Genomic DNA, 12,078 nt, shown 5'->3' with positions numbered 1-12,078 from the left:
TTCCTCCAAATGTCCAATCATGTTCACGATGATTAAAATATCTCAAAGCCCCCCCTTTTTTTTACAATCACCCCATCCAAAGAGGGTCAAAACCCTTACAACTGTATCAATACTAAAAAGTTTGATTAGCATACTACGAATGTAGATATGAGTGTATATGAGTGTGCACATAAGATCACAAGTCCATCTTTAATACAGTTTTTACATCACAAAGAGAAAAAGCGCGTCTTCAGATAACTTTAGACGGGACAGCGGTCGAATCCGTCTTGTTACTTGCCGATTCGGCGGTATTTGGTTTATTTTTGACCTGAGATCTGTCCTGCTTCTTGCTCGGGCTCAGCCCGAAGAGTTTGCCGAGACCTACCCGGAAGCGGGGGTTGATGATGAAATAGATGACAGGGTTCATAAAGCTATTGGCGAATGGGGACAACAGACCTGTAAGAAACAAACAAATGATGTAATATTCATAATTACCCTCATGACAACAACAAGGAGAACAAAAATGACGTCTCTTGAGCGTAGAACGACACAGAAAATTTTTACTGCTCTTGAAGACCTCCATATACGACGATCTTTGTTCCCGCCATTCACAAGGAGGGAACAACCACTACCACTAGTGGTAGTGGTAGGTAGTTGGGGCAAAACGAGTTTTTGCCCCCCCCCCCCTTATTTAAAGACCAAAATGAGCAATAAAGGCACTTTTCTTGTCTAAAAGTTGTCAATTTCATACCTGAAAATGCGGTTAAAATCATAATACATTATTAATATACATTATAATACCTATACCAGGGCTCCACACTAACTTTTCTTTTTGGTGGCCCGATGGGGCCACCAAGATTCATAATTTCACATTTCTGGTGGCCCGAGAGGAAAATTTGGTGGCCCGAAAAAAAAAGCAAAAAAAAAAACCCCTCAAAACATTAAAAGTCCTGTTTTTTTGATGAGTCAAATATTTAAGCTTTATCATAGTAAGAATTGAAAGTTGGACATATCTACTCATAAATAAACCTCAACAAATTTGCAACACTCACTCTCAGGCATTCATTCAGTCCTGTTCATCCATCCTTTGAACAAATTTATCTGCTAATTTCCGGCGCAAAAAGTTACGAATTTATTAACATGCTTTTCCCAAAATTTTGGTGGCCCCAGGCGGGCCACCAAAATTTGCCCTTTTTTGAAATTTGGTGGCCCGACTTTCATTTTTAGTGGCCCCGGGCAACCGGGCCACCGTTAGTGTCGAGCCCTGACTATACACTAATACTTACTGATGAGGAAATTTAGTGTATAGATGGTAGCCTCGCGTCCTCGAGTGTGCCCCCTGAAACATATCTTTAGTAAACCTTACATTTTCCCTTTCTTCTATGCTTTTTAGCAATATGAGAATAATTTTTATTGCTCGAACAATGCGATCACGTTTAAGCTTTTAATGAATACATTTCAGACGAATGGTAAAGTGAAAGTCGCTCTGCCCGTACATACAGTAAAATGAAGTTTTCATAAGTTATGATCATAGTCCTTCACGGTGATTTTTTTTTTTTTTACTACGTTTAATTCCCAAGAAATTTGAGTATGTTCTGTAAACGCGATTTTTATACTCTGTTTTTACAAAAAGTCCCTACGCTGGACTGAATTCGAACTTGGGTCCTCCGAATGGGAGGAGTCGTATCCACTTCCAGGCGTCGTATCCACTATACCACAGTGTCTCCAATATGACAAATATGACAAATGCATTGTGGTGCTGTATACGGGGTTTGGAGTGATAGTTGTAAGCACCAGTCTCTTATATCCGTTTCCGGTATTAGGCTACTTCAGTTATTATTCAATAAAGCGGATGATTAAGTGGAATGAAAGGAAAATAGGTGCAAGTGAAGTAAAAATAACAAAACAATACAATACAAAACAAAATGAAACAAACAAATATCCCAACCAGCAGTGGGCTTCGCGCTTCAGGTGAGCTAATTACCCACCTATGTTCTTGACGTGTGCGAGGATTGTTGATCTGTTGAAAGGGTCGAAGAGTTGGACCAGGATGTGAGCAACCGAGAAGACGTAGCAAGCAACGTAAGCCACGAAGATGATAAGCAACACTCGGGCTGTCTTCCAGTGTGATCGGAGTTTATTTTCTTGGCTCGACATCTGGCGGGAAAATGGGTCATCATCATGTTCTTGATTACATTCATTTTTTTGTTCACGCGGTTGCTCGATCTCTCATGTTATCAATTTCACTTTCGAGAGAATCATTATTTTGATAAAGTCCTCAAATCCCCTTAACACTTTCTGTGTCAGGGACTTCGGACAGTGTGTACAATGCTATGAGGTTTTCTGTGTTTATTCGGTACTCAAAGCACGCAAAGGGTTAAGGAGGAAATCCACCCCGAAAATAGACGAAATTAAAAGGAAATAGAAAATCTTCTCTATACAGAACGATACAAATATGACAAAAATCGGATGGAAAATGAGGAAGATATTATGATATTTATTTTTTTTTTTGGAAAACATTCAAATAAGCTAGTTGATGATGTCATACCCTCACAATTTTTCATGTATGTTGTAGCTGAAATTCTAAAAAAAAGAAAGAAATTTTATTGTTAGCTAATACAAGTAAATGCATGTTCCCATAACAAGATGTATCAAAGTTAACATTTTTTTTTTCATTTTAGGTTGCTTTCAAGGCAAGTTTATATATAGCTGAAATATTTGTTTGGGTTTTTCTCTTCTGGGTCATTTCTGTGTATGAAAGGAATAAGAACTTGTGATAGCATGACATCGTCAACTTGCTGATTTGAATATCGTAATTCATAACGACTGTTCAAGAAGTGTTTTCCGAAAAAAAAAAATGTGAAATTCCAAAATATCATATCTTCCTTATTTCTAATCTAATTTTTGTCATTTTTGTATCGTTCTGTGGGGAATATTTTTCTCTTTCTTTTGAAGTTTATTCTTCTTTTCGGCGGATTTCCTCTTTTAATGACCTGGCCTTTTCATTTTGTGATACCATTATTCTAATCTAAAACACTTGTGGGTGTACTGGGAGCACAACTCAACTGTTCACTTTATTTCTGGTATTGATCTGACTGCGAGGTGCACGATCTCATGATTACAACACAGATATAGACCCTGCTTCCATTGTAAGTTTACGTCATATATTATTTTATAAATCAATACAACCGGAAAAAAAGAATCAGACAATCGTAAGTATTGTGCGTAAAGGCGACAGGATCAAAGGTTTATGGAAGATCTGTCGTGGAAACGTGCCAGAACTATTATACATCATAAACGGGAGGTCGAGTGTTGCCCATCACCTTGACAAACTTGCGGTTGTTCCGGCGAACGTAGAAGACCATGACGGTGTAGATGATCGCGGTGAGGGTGACTGGGAGTACGAAGAGAACGAGACTGACGTCGACCAACTTTGCCACCACGTACCAATAGGGGAAGCCGGCTAACCCTCGGCAGGCATAGGGAGTCTTTCCTCTGTACTCCGCGCTAATCACCGACACACCATACTTAGTCTGACCAGGTCCATGTTAAGAGATATAGGTAGAGAGAGATGGAAGAAAAACTGGAAAAGATACAGTCTCGAATTAGCTTCTGTTGCTGCGGCTACTATTTCCTCAGATGAATATGACATTGTTATCGAGGTAAAATATAATTTGTTTCCAAAGAGTTATTAAACAATAGTTATGTATCACATGGTTAAACAAATAGTGGTTATGACTGTGTCATGTACTTAAACCTGCTTTTGATTTTGTGTTCTGAAGATCATAGCAAAATACCGGTATTCGCGCTGTGAACACACACATAGACCAGTGACATAGATGATAGACACACGCGCGCAAACACACACAGTCACACTTATGTATACACACATTGAATAATCTAAGATATTACATTGGTTAAAGGGGAAATCCAGTCCAAATATTAGTTAGTCTGCATGATAAGAAAGAGTAAAATCATACGAATGCAACGGTAAAATTTTGATCAAAATCGGGTGAAAAATAAAGACGTTCTGACATTTTGAAGTTTCGCTAATTTCGCTAGAATGCACTTTCTTTTCATGTTCGGATTAACGAACCTTCGAAATAACAGATCTCGTTTCATTTTTGAAATTACTAATCTTTGGAATAACGAACCTCCGAATTAACGTAACAAATGTTTGGATCAGCGAACTTTTTCTTTCTTCATTTTCAATTAATGAACATCTTATTTAGGTATTCGGAACTTGTGCATTTCAGAATGAAGAACGTGTATTTCATTTTCGGATAACATTGGAACTTCGGAATAGGAAAATCACCCATATTTCCATATCAAGGCAGTGGTTATTCTGACGAATAGACGGCTGGTTCACAGCTCATACCAATGATGGGAATGTTCAAAGAATTCTGTCAGTTTTGAAAGGGTGTGTTTATATCACAATAAATGTTATACCAGCAGATAACTGAATCAAATGGCATTTCAATCATAACGACGTTGATTTTTAACAAGTCACCTCCTGGTTAGAACTGCTTGACGCAACAGTCTATACGTAGAACTTTATGGCGTCAGTTAATTTCATTGAATTTTGGATCCTGTATGATAAGGAGTTGCGATTGATCTTACGCTCGATTTATTGAGCGTAAGTCAGTGCATCAAGCGTGGAATCAGTTCTGATCGTAATTCCGTTTCATAAAGATTGATTTAAAGCACATAAACTTATTTCACAACAGATCTAGCGTAAATTTTGCATCAATCGCAATCTTAGACTCAATCTTTATTATGAAACAAGCCCCTGATTATCATCTAAATAAACTTGCTCATATCGGAGTGTCAGAGTTGTAAGTTTCTGAATTGGTGTGAGATTAGATAGACTGTCATGTCGTCCTCATTTCAGGAAAAGGCGGGGGGGGGGAGAACATTATTCTCTACAGATTAAACTACTATAGGACCACGTGTATCTCTCGGATCTCTTACCCCGATGTTAAGCGGAATTGGTATCGCAGCTAGAAACGCGCCAATCCACGTTGCAATCATTTTCATCTTCGTTCGTCTGGTCGTGCAGTAAATCCTGAACTTTAAGGGATGGCAGATAGCGATGTACCTTCAAGTATACAAAAGGTGAAAGAAGAGTTATGAAAAGGAGAATAACGAGGGAGTAAGGTGACATCATCTCTTGCAATGATAGGCAACTTAGTTATCCAGTATGAAATATCAATATACTTTAGCTCTATCTTGGACACCGAGAAGAAAGTGATCAATCTGCTTGTAATATTGCTACATGATAAATGTTTCACGACATGGCAGGGTATCTTGTCGAGATTTGGAAATCCACAGGTCTATTCTAAATATTAAGAGTTTAGAATACAAATCTTTCTTTTCTATGTACGATTGGAACGTCAATCTCTGGAAATTAAAAAAACGTGGTCCACAGAATGGAAATGTTAGAATATGACTTTAAACTGCTTCGTTGAAAAGAGGCAATTTTCCAGAGGTACAAATGTCGAATTAGATACATCCAATGTGTATATATACACTCAGCAAAAAAAGAAAGTAAACACTTTTTCAAGTTTACATTTCTCACGGAATATTTGGCTAAAACTTAATGTATTATATATCATATTGAAGGTAATTTGATTGGCTATCAGCCTGGTAGGTCAATGAAAAGGGAAACTTTACGCATGAGTGAACACCTTTGTTTTTATCTCCCGAGGCAAAAAAGTAAAAATTGCAAAAATGAACAAGTTGTCATTCATGCGTAAGTGCTCTTCCATATAACAATAAGAACAAAAAACAAATTTAACACAATTAGATACATTAATTAAGTTGCAAAAATAAACCTTTGATCTCCATAATATCTTTGAAGCCCAAAATATCAATAAAGGCCAAAATTAAGGGAAAAAAAGAAGAATCTTGGGTCAAACCCAAATTCAAATGAAGTAAGATAAGCAGCAATATGAACAAAAATGGTAGAAATTTCAATTTGTTTTCAAATTAGGAAAATTGTCAATAATATATTGCTCTTAAATTTATTTCATGAATTACTAAGTAAAAAGACTGAAATAAAGAAATTCTGTTTATGTAATCATCTTTATGCCATAACTCCCTATGTCGTTTGAAGTTTAAAGGTATTAGCCCACATTTGTAAACCTGCAGCAATTGGTCTCAAAGTTAGCATAGAGTTTGGGTATGATTGCAGTAACACCTGTGCAAAATTTCGTTCCAATTAGTCCATTACATTCATAAAAATAAATGAAAATGCACCGTAATCCGTATGCATGCGTATAACGCTCGCTAGCTCCGGTCCACGTACGTGTTACATGTACAATGTACGTAGCTATAGCCCGTGCTCGTAATTCGATTTTGGGTCGGGTTGACCCGGTTTGAAAATTGATTTTAAAACGATGATTTTCTCTCTTTTATCGAATGGTATAGACAAATATGGGTCGGGATGACCCGGTTTGAAAATTGATTTTAAAACGATGATTTTCTCTCTTTTATCGAATGGTATAGACAAAGAGCGACAGGTGAGGTATGTTACTGTTATAACTTGTACTTGAAGTCATATTGGACCTGTTTTATGCAGTTTTGATTTTCGTGGGTTTGCAAATGTGGGCTAGTACCTTTAAGCTGACAGAAAATTCTTATTTCCCCCCTTTAGTTTCCCACTTTCTTTTTGTTTGAGGTTATAAAGAGAACAAAAACTTGTCTTGTTTTTGCTATTTCATTCATGTCTCTCATTGAGTTAAACTGGCTTTTTGTTGTCATTGTTATCTGAAGGGCATTGCCAACTGAAAGACAATAATAAATTATGTCAAATTTTGCAATTTTTTCTTTTGTGCCTTGGACGGCAAAAATGAGCGTGTTCGCTCATGCATAAAGTTTCCCTTTGTGTTAACCTACTAGCTCGATAGCCAATTAAATTACCTTTAATATGGTATGTAATACATTGATTTTCATCCAAATCATCCAGGAAAATATGAACTTGAAAAATTGTTTGCTTTCTTTTTTTGCTGAGTGTATATATAGGCGGTAAAATTTCAAAGACATCTTTATAGGAATAAACTTCACCACTACACGCACACTGTTTACTTACAATATTTATAATTCAAGACGATTAAATGTTATGTACAGCATTTGGATTGATACAGTCACTTGATACGTCGTGAATTGTTCCTCTGACTTCTTTACCTTTGGTATTTTGACCTTCTAACGAAAATATGACAGCAGTGCCATAAATTGATTTACAGCTGTAGGAATAGTCACAATGTGACATTGTGGAATAGCAACGTTCTACCTGTCCAGCTTATGTGGGTTTTTTTTTTCTAACTAGAATTTAATTTGCCCCTCTCGCCCCGTCTCTCTCAAGTCTTTCTTTCTTTCTGTCTGTCTTTCTTTCTTTAGGCTCTTTCTCTTCCCCTTTACCTCTGTCTAAGGTCAAAAAAAAATATGCAGTAATAATAATAGTAGACATTTATAGAGCGCCTTTTCCACTGCATACAAAGCGCTTGTATAACAAATAGGGATGTGTGATGTACTTACAATAATCATAATTTAAGACGATTAAATGTTATGTACAGCATTTGGATTGATACAGTCACTTGATATGTCGTGAATTGTTCCTCTGACATTGTTCCATGATTGTAAGATTTGTTTACTTCTGACTTCTTTACATTTGGTATTTTGACCTTCTAACGAAAATATGACAGCAGTGCCATAAATTGATTTACAGCTGTAGGAATAGTCACAATGTGTAATGGCATTATGGAATAGCAACGTTTTACCTGTCCAGTTTATGTGGGTTTTTTTCTAACTAGAATTTAATTTGCCCCTCTCGCCCGTCTCTCTCACGTCTTTCTTTCTTTCTTTCTGTCTTTCTTTCTTTAGGCTCTTTCTCTTCCCCTTTACCTCTGTCTAAGGTCAAAATAAATATGCAGTAATAATAATAGTAGACATTTATAGAGCGCCTTTTCCACTGGATACAAAGCGCTAGTAGGGATGTGTGATCTACTTGCCTGTCGACTGCCATGGCCATCATCTCGAAAATGGTGATGTTGAAGCCGACAAACCGGGCGAATCGATGGAGGACGCATTGGATATCTGTTCTCCAAAGTATGGCCCAGGTACTGTAGTAGAATTCGGTGATGTGAAATCCACCGACAATTACCAGAAGAAACACATCGCCTGTATGAAATGAACAAAGGACCCCATTCCCAGTCATTCATGAATGGTCTGGTTTCCATTATATTCATACCGGCGCAGGGGCGGATCCAGGAATTCCGTAAAGGGGAGGCGCCTTAAAAAACAACAGAAAACAACAACAACAACAACAAAAACCAACAACTGAAGGAGGCGCACTCGACCCCATTTGTTCTTTTTATCTCATTTGTTTTAACAAGAATAAAGAGGGGGCGCGCGCCCGATGCGCCCCCTCTCTGGATCCGCCACTGCCGGCGTGCAAGCAGCTGGACAAGGGTAGGCCTACAGATTATTATTGTCATTGTCAAAGCCCGTCGTGCACTGATTCTTCGTATGACCGAGTGACAAACATGAGAGTGGTATTGATTTGTTCATTTAGCCGTTCATCCCGCCTCGTTCAAGACGACATTATGAAGTGTCAGCATTGCTGACTCCTTACAACTTATTGACAATCTAATGTAAAGGAAACGATTGTATTGCCTCTTCTAAAAATTAATGTCCGAAAAAAAATCAGAAAAAGATTTATGTGCAAGATAAATGACTTGTTAGGGCGTGATAAGTCATGTAAATAGGAGACTACTGTAGCCTAACTGGTTCGATGACATTTGCTCCTGCGACAATTGCTCCCATGAAATGTTTGCACAACCAAGCCAAACATGAATTCTACCCAGAACGTATCCCTTTAATCCTCATCCTAATCCTAATCCTCACATCAAACCATATCACAGCCCTTACCCTAAGCCCTCGGAGAATTAGAATATTAAAAGACTGGGACGACTGTCGCAGGAGCAAAATTAATGTCGCGTCACCACTGTAATTGCCTTCGATACATTCATGTGACATTAGCCTAACTCGGTGTTCTTGGAAATGTCTGACACTGAGCGATTCAAATAGCCATAACTTTCTCTTTTCTATCGAATCTTCGTGAAAATGTCAGTGTTTGTTGCGCTTGAGTGTGATCACTAATATCAACTTCAAACATGGAGTAGATTTGCACTGAATCCGTCTTTTCATCTGGCGTCAAAATAGAAAAGTTTTTCAAGTACACAATGTTGTACATTGTCGTTGTATTGGAATACATGTACTGAGAGCTAAGTAGTTATATCTTGAAAGGAAGAAACTAATCAATCTGTTTCTGCGGAGAGGTTTTTGCGGTTCAGAAACGGTGATGGGAACTTAAGATCAAATAATGATGATAATAATAATCATCATAAAGAATAATAATTATCAAAATAATAAAATGATGTTAGTTATTTATGATATTAACATATTGATCTTAACAGTAAAATTAATGATAAGTGAATTCAACTAGGATGATCATTTTATTTGTATGAAATTTTGGTTTGTACACACCTGCTGCTAGGTTCAGTATATGCAGGCCGGCGTTGGTCACGCGAAGACCTTTTTGACTGTAGACGGCGACGACCAGCGAGTTTCCGATGACTCCAAGAATGATGACGCAGGCGAGAAAAGGAACCTCGAAAGACTGCCTTCCCGCCACAACCAGATCGCTGGCGTCCTCGGTCCCGAAGAGGGTAGCTGACGTCTGCTCGAACTCCTGCAGAACGGTCCGGAATAACTCTGTAATCGCGACGTCCGTTCCGTTATTGATCTCGTGAGAGCCTTCGTCGTCGAAAACGGCGCCCGTTCCACCATCGGCAAAGAGGGGTGTAGTCGCGCCGTCCATATTCATCAAAGAGAGCCAGAATTTTGTTATTGCTGTTGTTGTCAACTGTGCTCTTGCATTACTTTGATAGCAGTTTGAATTGAAACTGCTTTTATACAGACCCGAAATCTCAGTAATGGAGCGGCAGTCCTTCAAGTTCGCTCTAACCTTAGCTTCGTCGGAAAGAAACGAAATCAAAAGTGGCGACATTGTAATTTCAACTTAGCCCTCCTGTTATGTAATCTTTAGAACCTGCTAAGTTTCCCGAGAGACTTGTTACTTTTACCTCCTCAGAAGAAATGATAATCTACCGACAAAACCATCTCATCAGTAAACGCGTATTTTGAGGGACACGACAATCATTATAGTTTATAGTTATCATACAAAACTTTAGTATACGTGCTCTTTCAACGTTTTGAACAAGGGAATAGAATGAGATGTACGGTGTGCAGTTATCAGTGTTCCAAGCATGTTTCTGTATTACACATTCAATGATATATGTATCATCAAGAGAAACAAAGTCGCCATAATTTAACTATTATATTCATTTTTAAACATTCGTCTTGCGTCTGTGCGTGCGGCAAGTATCAAAGCATGACTTCATTAATTATTTTCCCTAAAGAAGTGAGTCCAATAGATGTCTGTTGTATCTTTGTTTTCTGATATCTTCTTGCTGTTTTCTCATGCAGAGTAAGTGTACGAGGACTAAACACTCGTTTTCACTTATTATGTCTCTTTTTGGGAATGGGTAATGATATGTCAATGTGGTAAGAGTTTTGTTTGTTTAACACGACATGACGATTTCGAACCTTCTCTTTGTTGTTCCGTCTCGAGGTCACCCCTGGAAAGAATTTTATCAAATCCGTTTGAGAGAAGACACGGATATCGGTGTACCCAAAATTCGCTGACTTGATTCGAACAAAGTACATTCAGAGAATGCGGAATAAAAGCAAAATAGTCATTGAAAGTATTCTTTTATTTCTCCCGTGCTTTCTGTTCAGTTTCTTCTCCATTTCTTTACCTGCTCCAGAGTTATATCAGAGTTTACCTTTGCACTCACGTCGGGTTTGTCGTTGTTGTTTTTTGCTTCTCTGCAAACGTCTTGCTCTCTCACAAACATTATCTTTCTGGAAGAAATAATTATGTTATGTCGATATAATGGTTGAGGTTTTATAGGCCTATTTACAGAATGTAGAAGACTTTCTTGAATAAACGAATATACATGTAATTGTATCGATATATCTTTACTGGAACTGAATGAAAGAAATTATTTGATTAGGATAAATTTGAGACGAAATCTAACTAGTAATACTCGTTTTGACGTATTATTTGAGCAAAAAAAAAAATCATTTTGAGACAATTAGTAACTAGCAGCAGATCAATCATTATAATACGTAATTCCTTGACTCGCGTTTTATCCTAACCGTAGTAAGTATCAATGCTCTTTTACACACAGAATGGAACAAAGTCTACCTGGATTTTTTAATACTCTTAAGGATACCAGAATGAGGATTGAATGATTTGCATTCAGATGTTAACTTATTTCTTTTATTTCTTCAGCATACAAAATGTGGTCACTTGCAAACACAGAGAGCACCACGTGTTCGCATCCATTCGTCAACTGTTGCACGCAACGTTAGGGAAATTCCCATCTAACAGAAATCGATTTGATATAATATTACTTTGCATTGATGAGTAACAAAAGTCATGTCCATCAAATTGCAACATTTTTGTGATTGGCAGAATACATAGATATTGATAAACAAATGTCGCGTAAATGGTGTTCCTTCAAGCATCTGTTTAATTCCATTACTGATCTTGATAGCAGATTTATGACACTGGAGGAAATGCACTCCTGAAAACGTTTTAAAGCCAAAACATACTTCACATAATACACCAGCATAAACTGTTCAATTTTACTGTATGGAGACCGCGGCTCGTCGCGGCTCGTCCCAGCCCCGCATTGTAAACGAGGTCAAAGAGTCGTGTACAAAACTAGGGCGGTGAGTTGGCTCAGTCGGTAGCGCGTCTGCCTCACGATCCTAAGGGCCCGGGTTCGAACCCGAGTCTGGACTGAGCAATGTTGTCTGTAAGCATACCGTCCCCTCTAGCAAGAGGCAAAACACTCTGTCCCTCGGATAGCCCTTACAAAAAAAGTCATGTGGTACTCCTGTGGTAATTACCACAGAACAGTACCACAGGACAGTACCACAGGACGATACCACAGGACAGTTATACCA

At 38.0% G+C, this 12,078-nt stretch overlaps 1 protein-coding gene across 1 annotated transcript; it reads right to left on the bottom strand.

The window, feature by feature from the left end:
* Positions 1–2,010: 2,010 nt before the first annotated feature.
* On the bottom strand, positions 2,011–9,859 carry LOC140238563 (thyrotropin-releasing hormone receptor-like; the record flags this gene model as incomplete). Its single annotated transcript, XM_072318463.1, has 5 exons — positions 9,526–9,859; positions 7,989–8,157; positions 4,951–5,077; positions 3,303–3,512; positions 2,011–2,136 (listed from the first exon to the last, which is right to left on the bottom strand). Coding segments are annotated over exons 1-5 (966 nt in total), but the record flags the coding sequence as incomplete, so codon positions are not given.
* Positions 9,860–12,078: the final 2,219 nt, after the last annotated feature.

Source organism: Diadema setosum, chromosome 15 (assembly GCF_964275005.1).
Source record: "Diadema setosum chromosome 15, eeDiaSeto1, whole genome shotgun sequence".
In the NCBI taxonomy this organism is placed as follows: Eukaryota; Metazoa; Echinodermata; class Echinoidea; order Diadematoida; family Diadematidae; genus Diadema; species Diadema setosum.
This window is presented reverse-complemented; position numbering and strand designations above follow the sequence as displayed.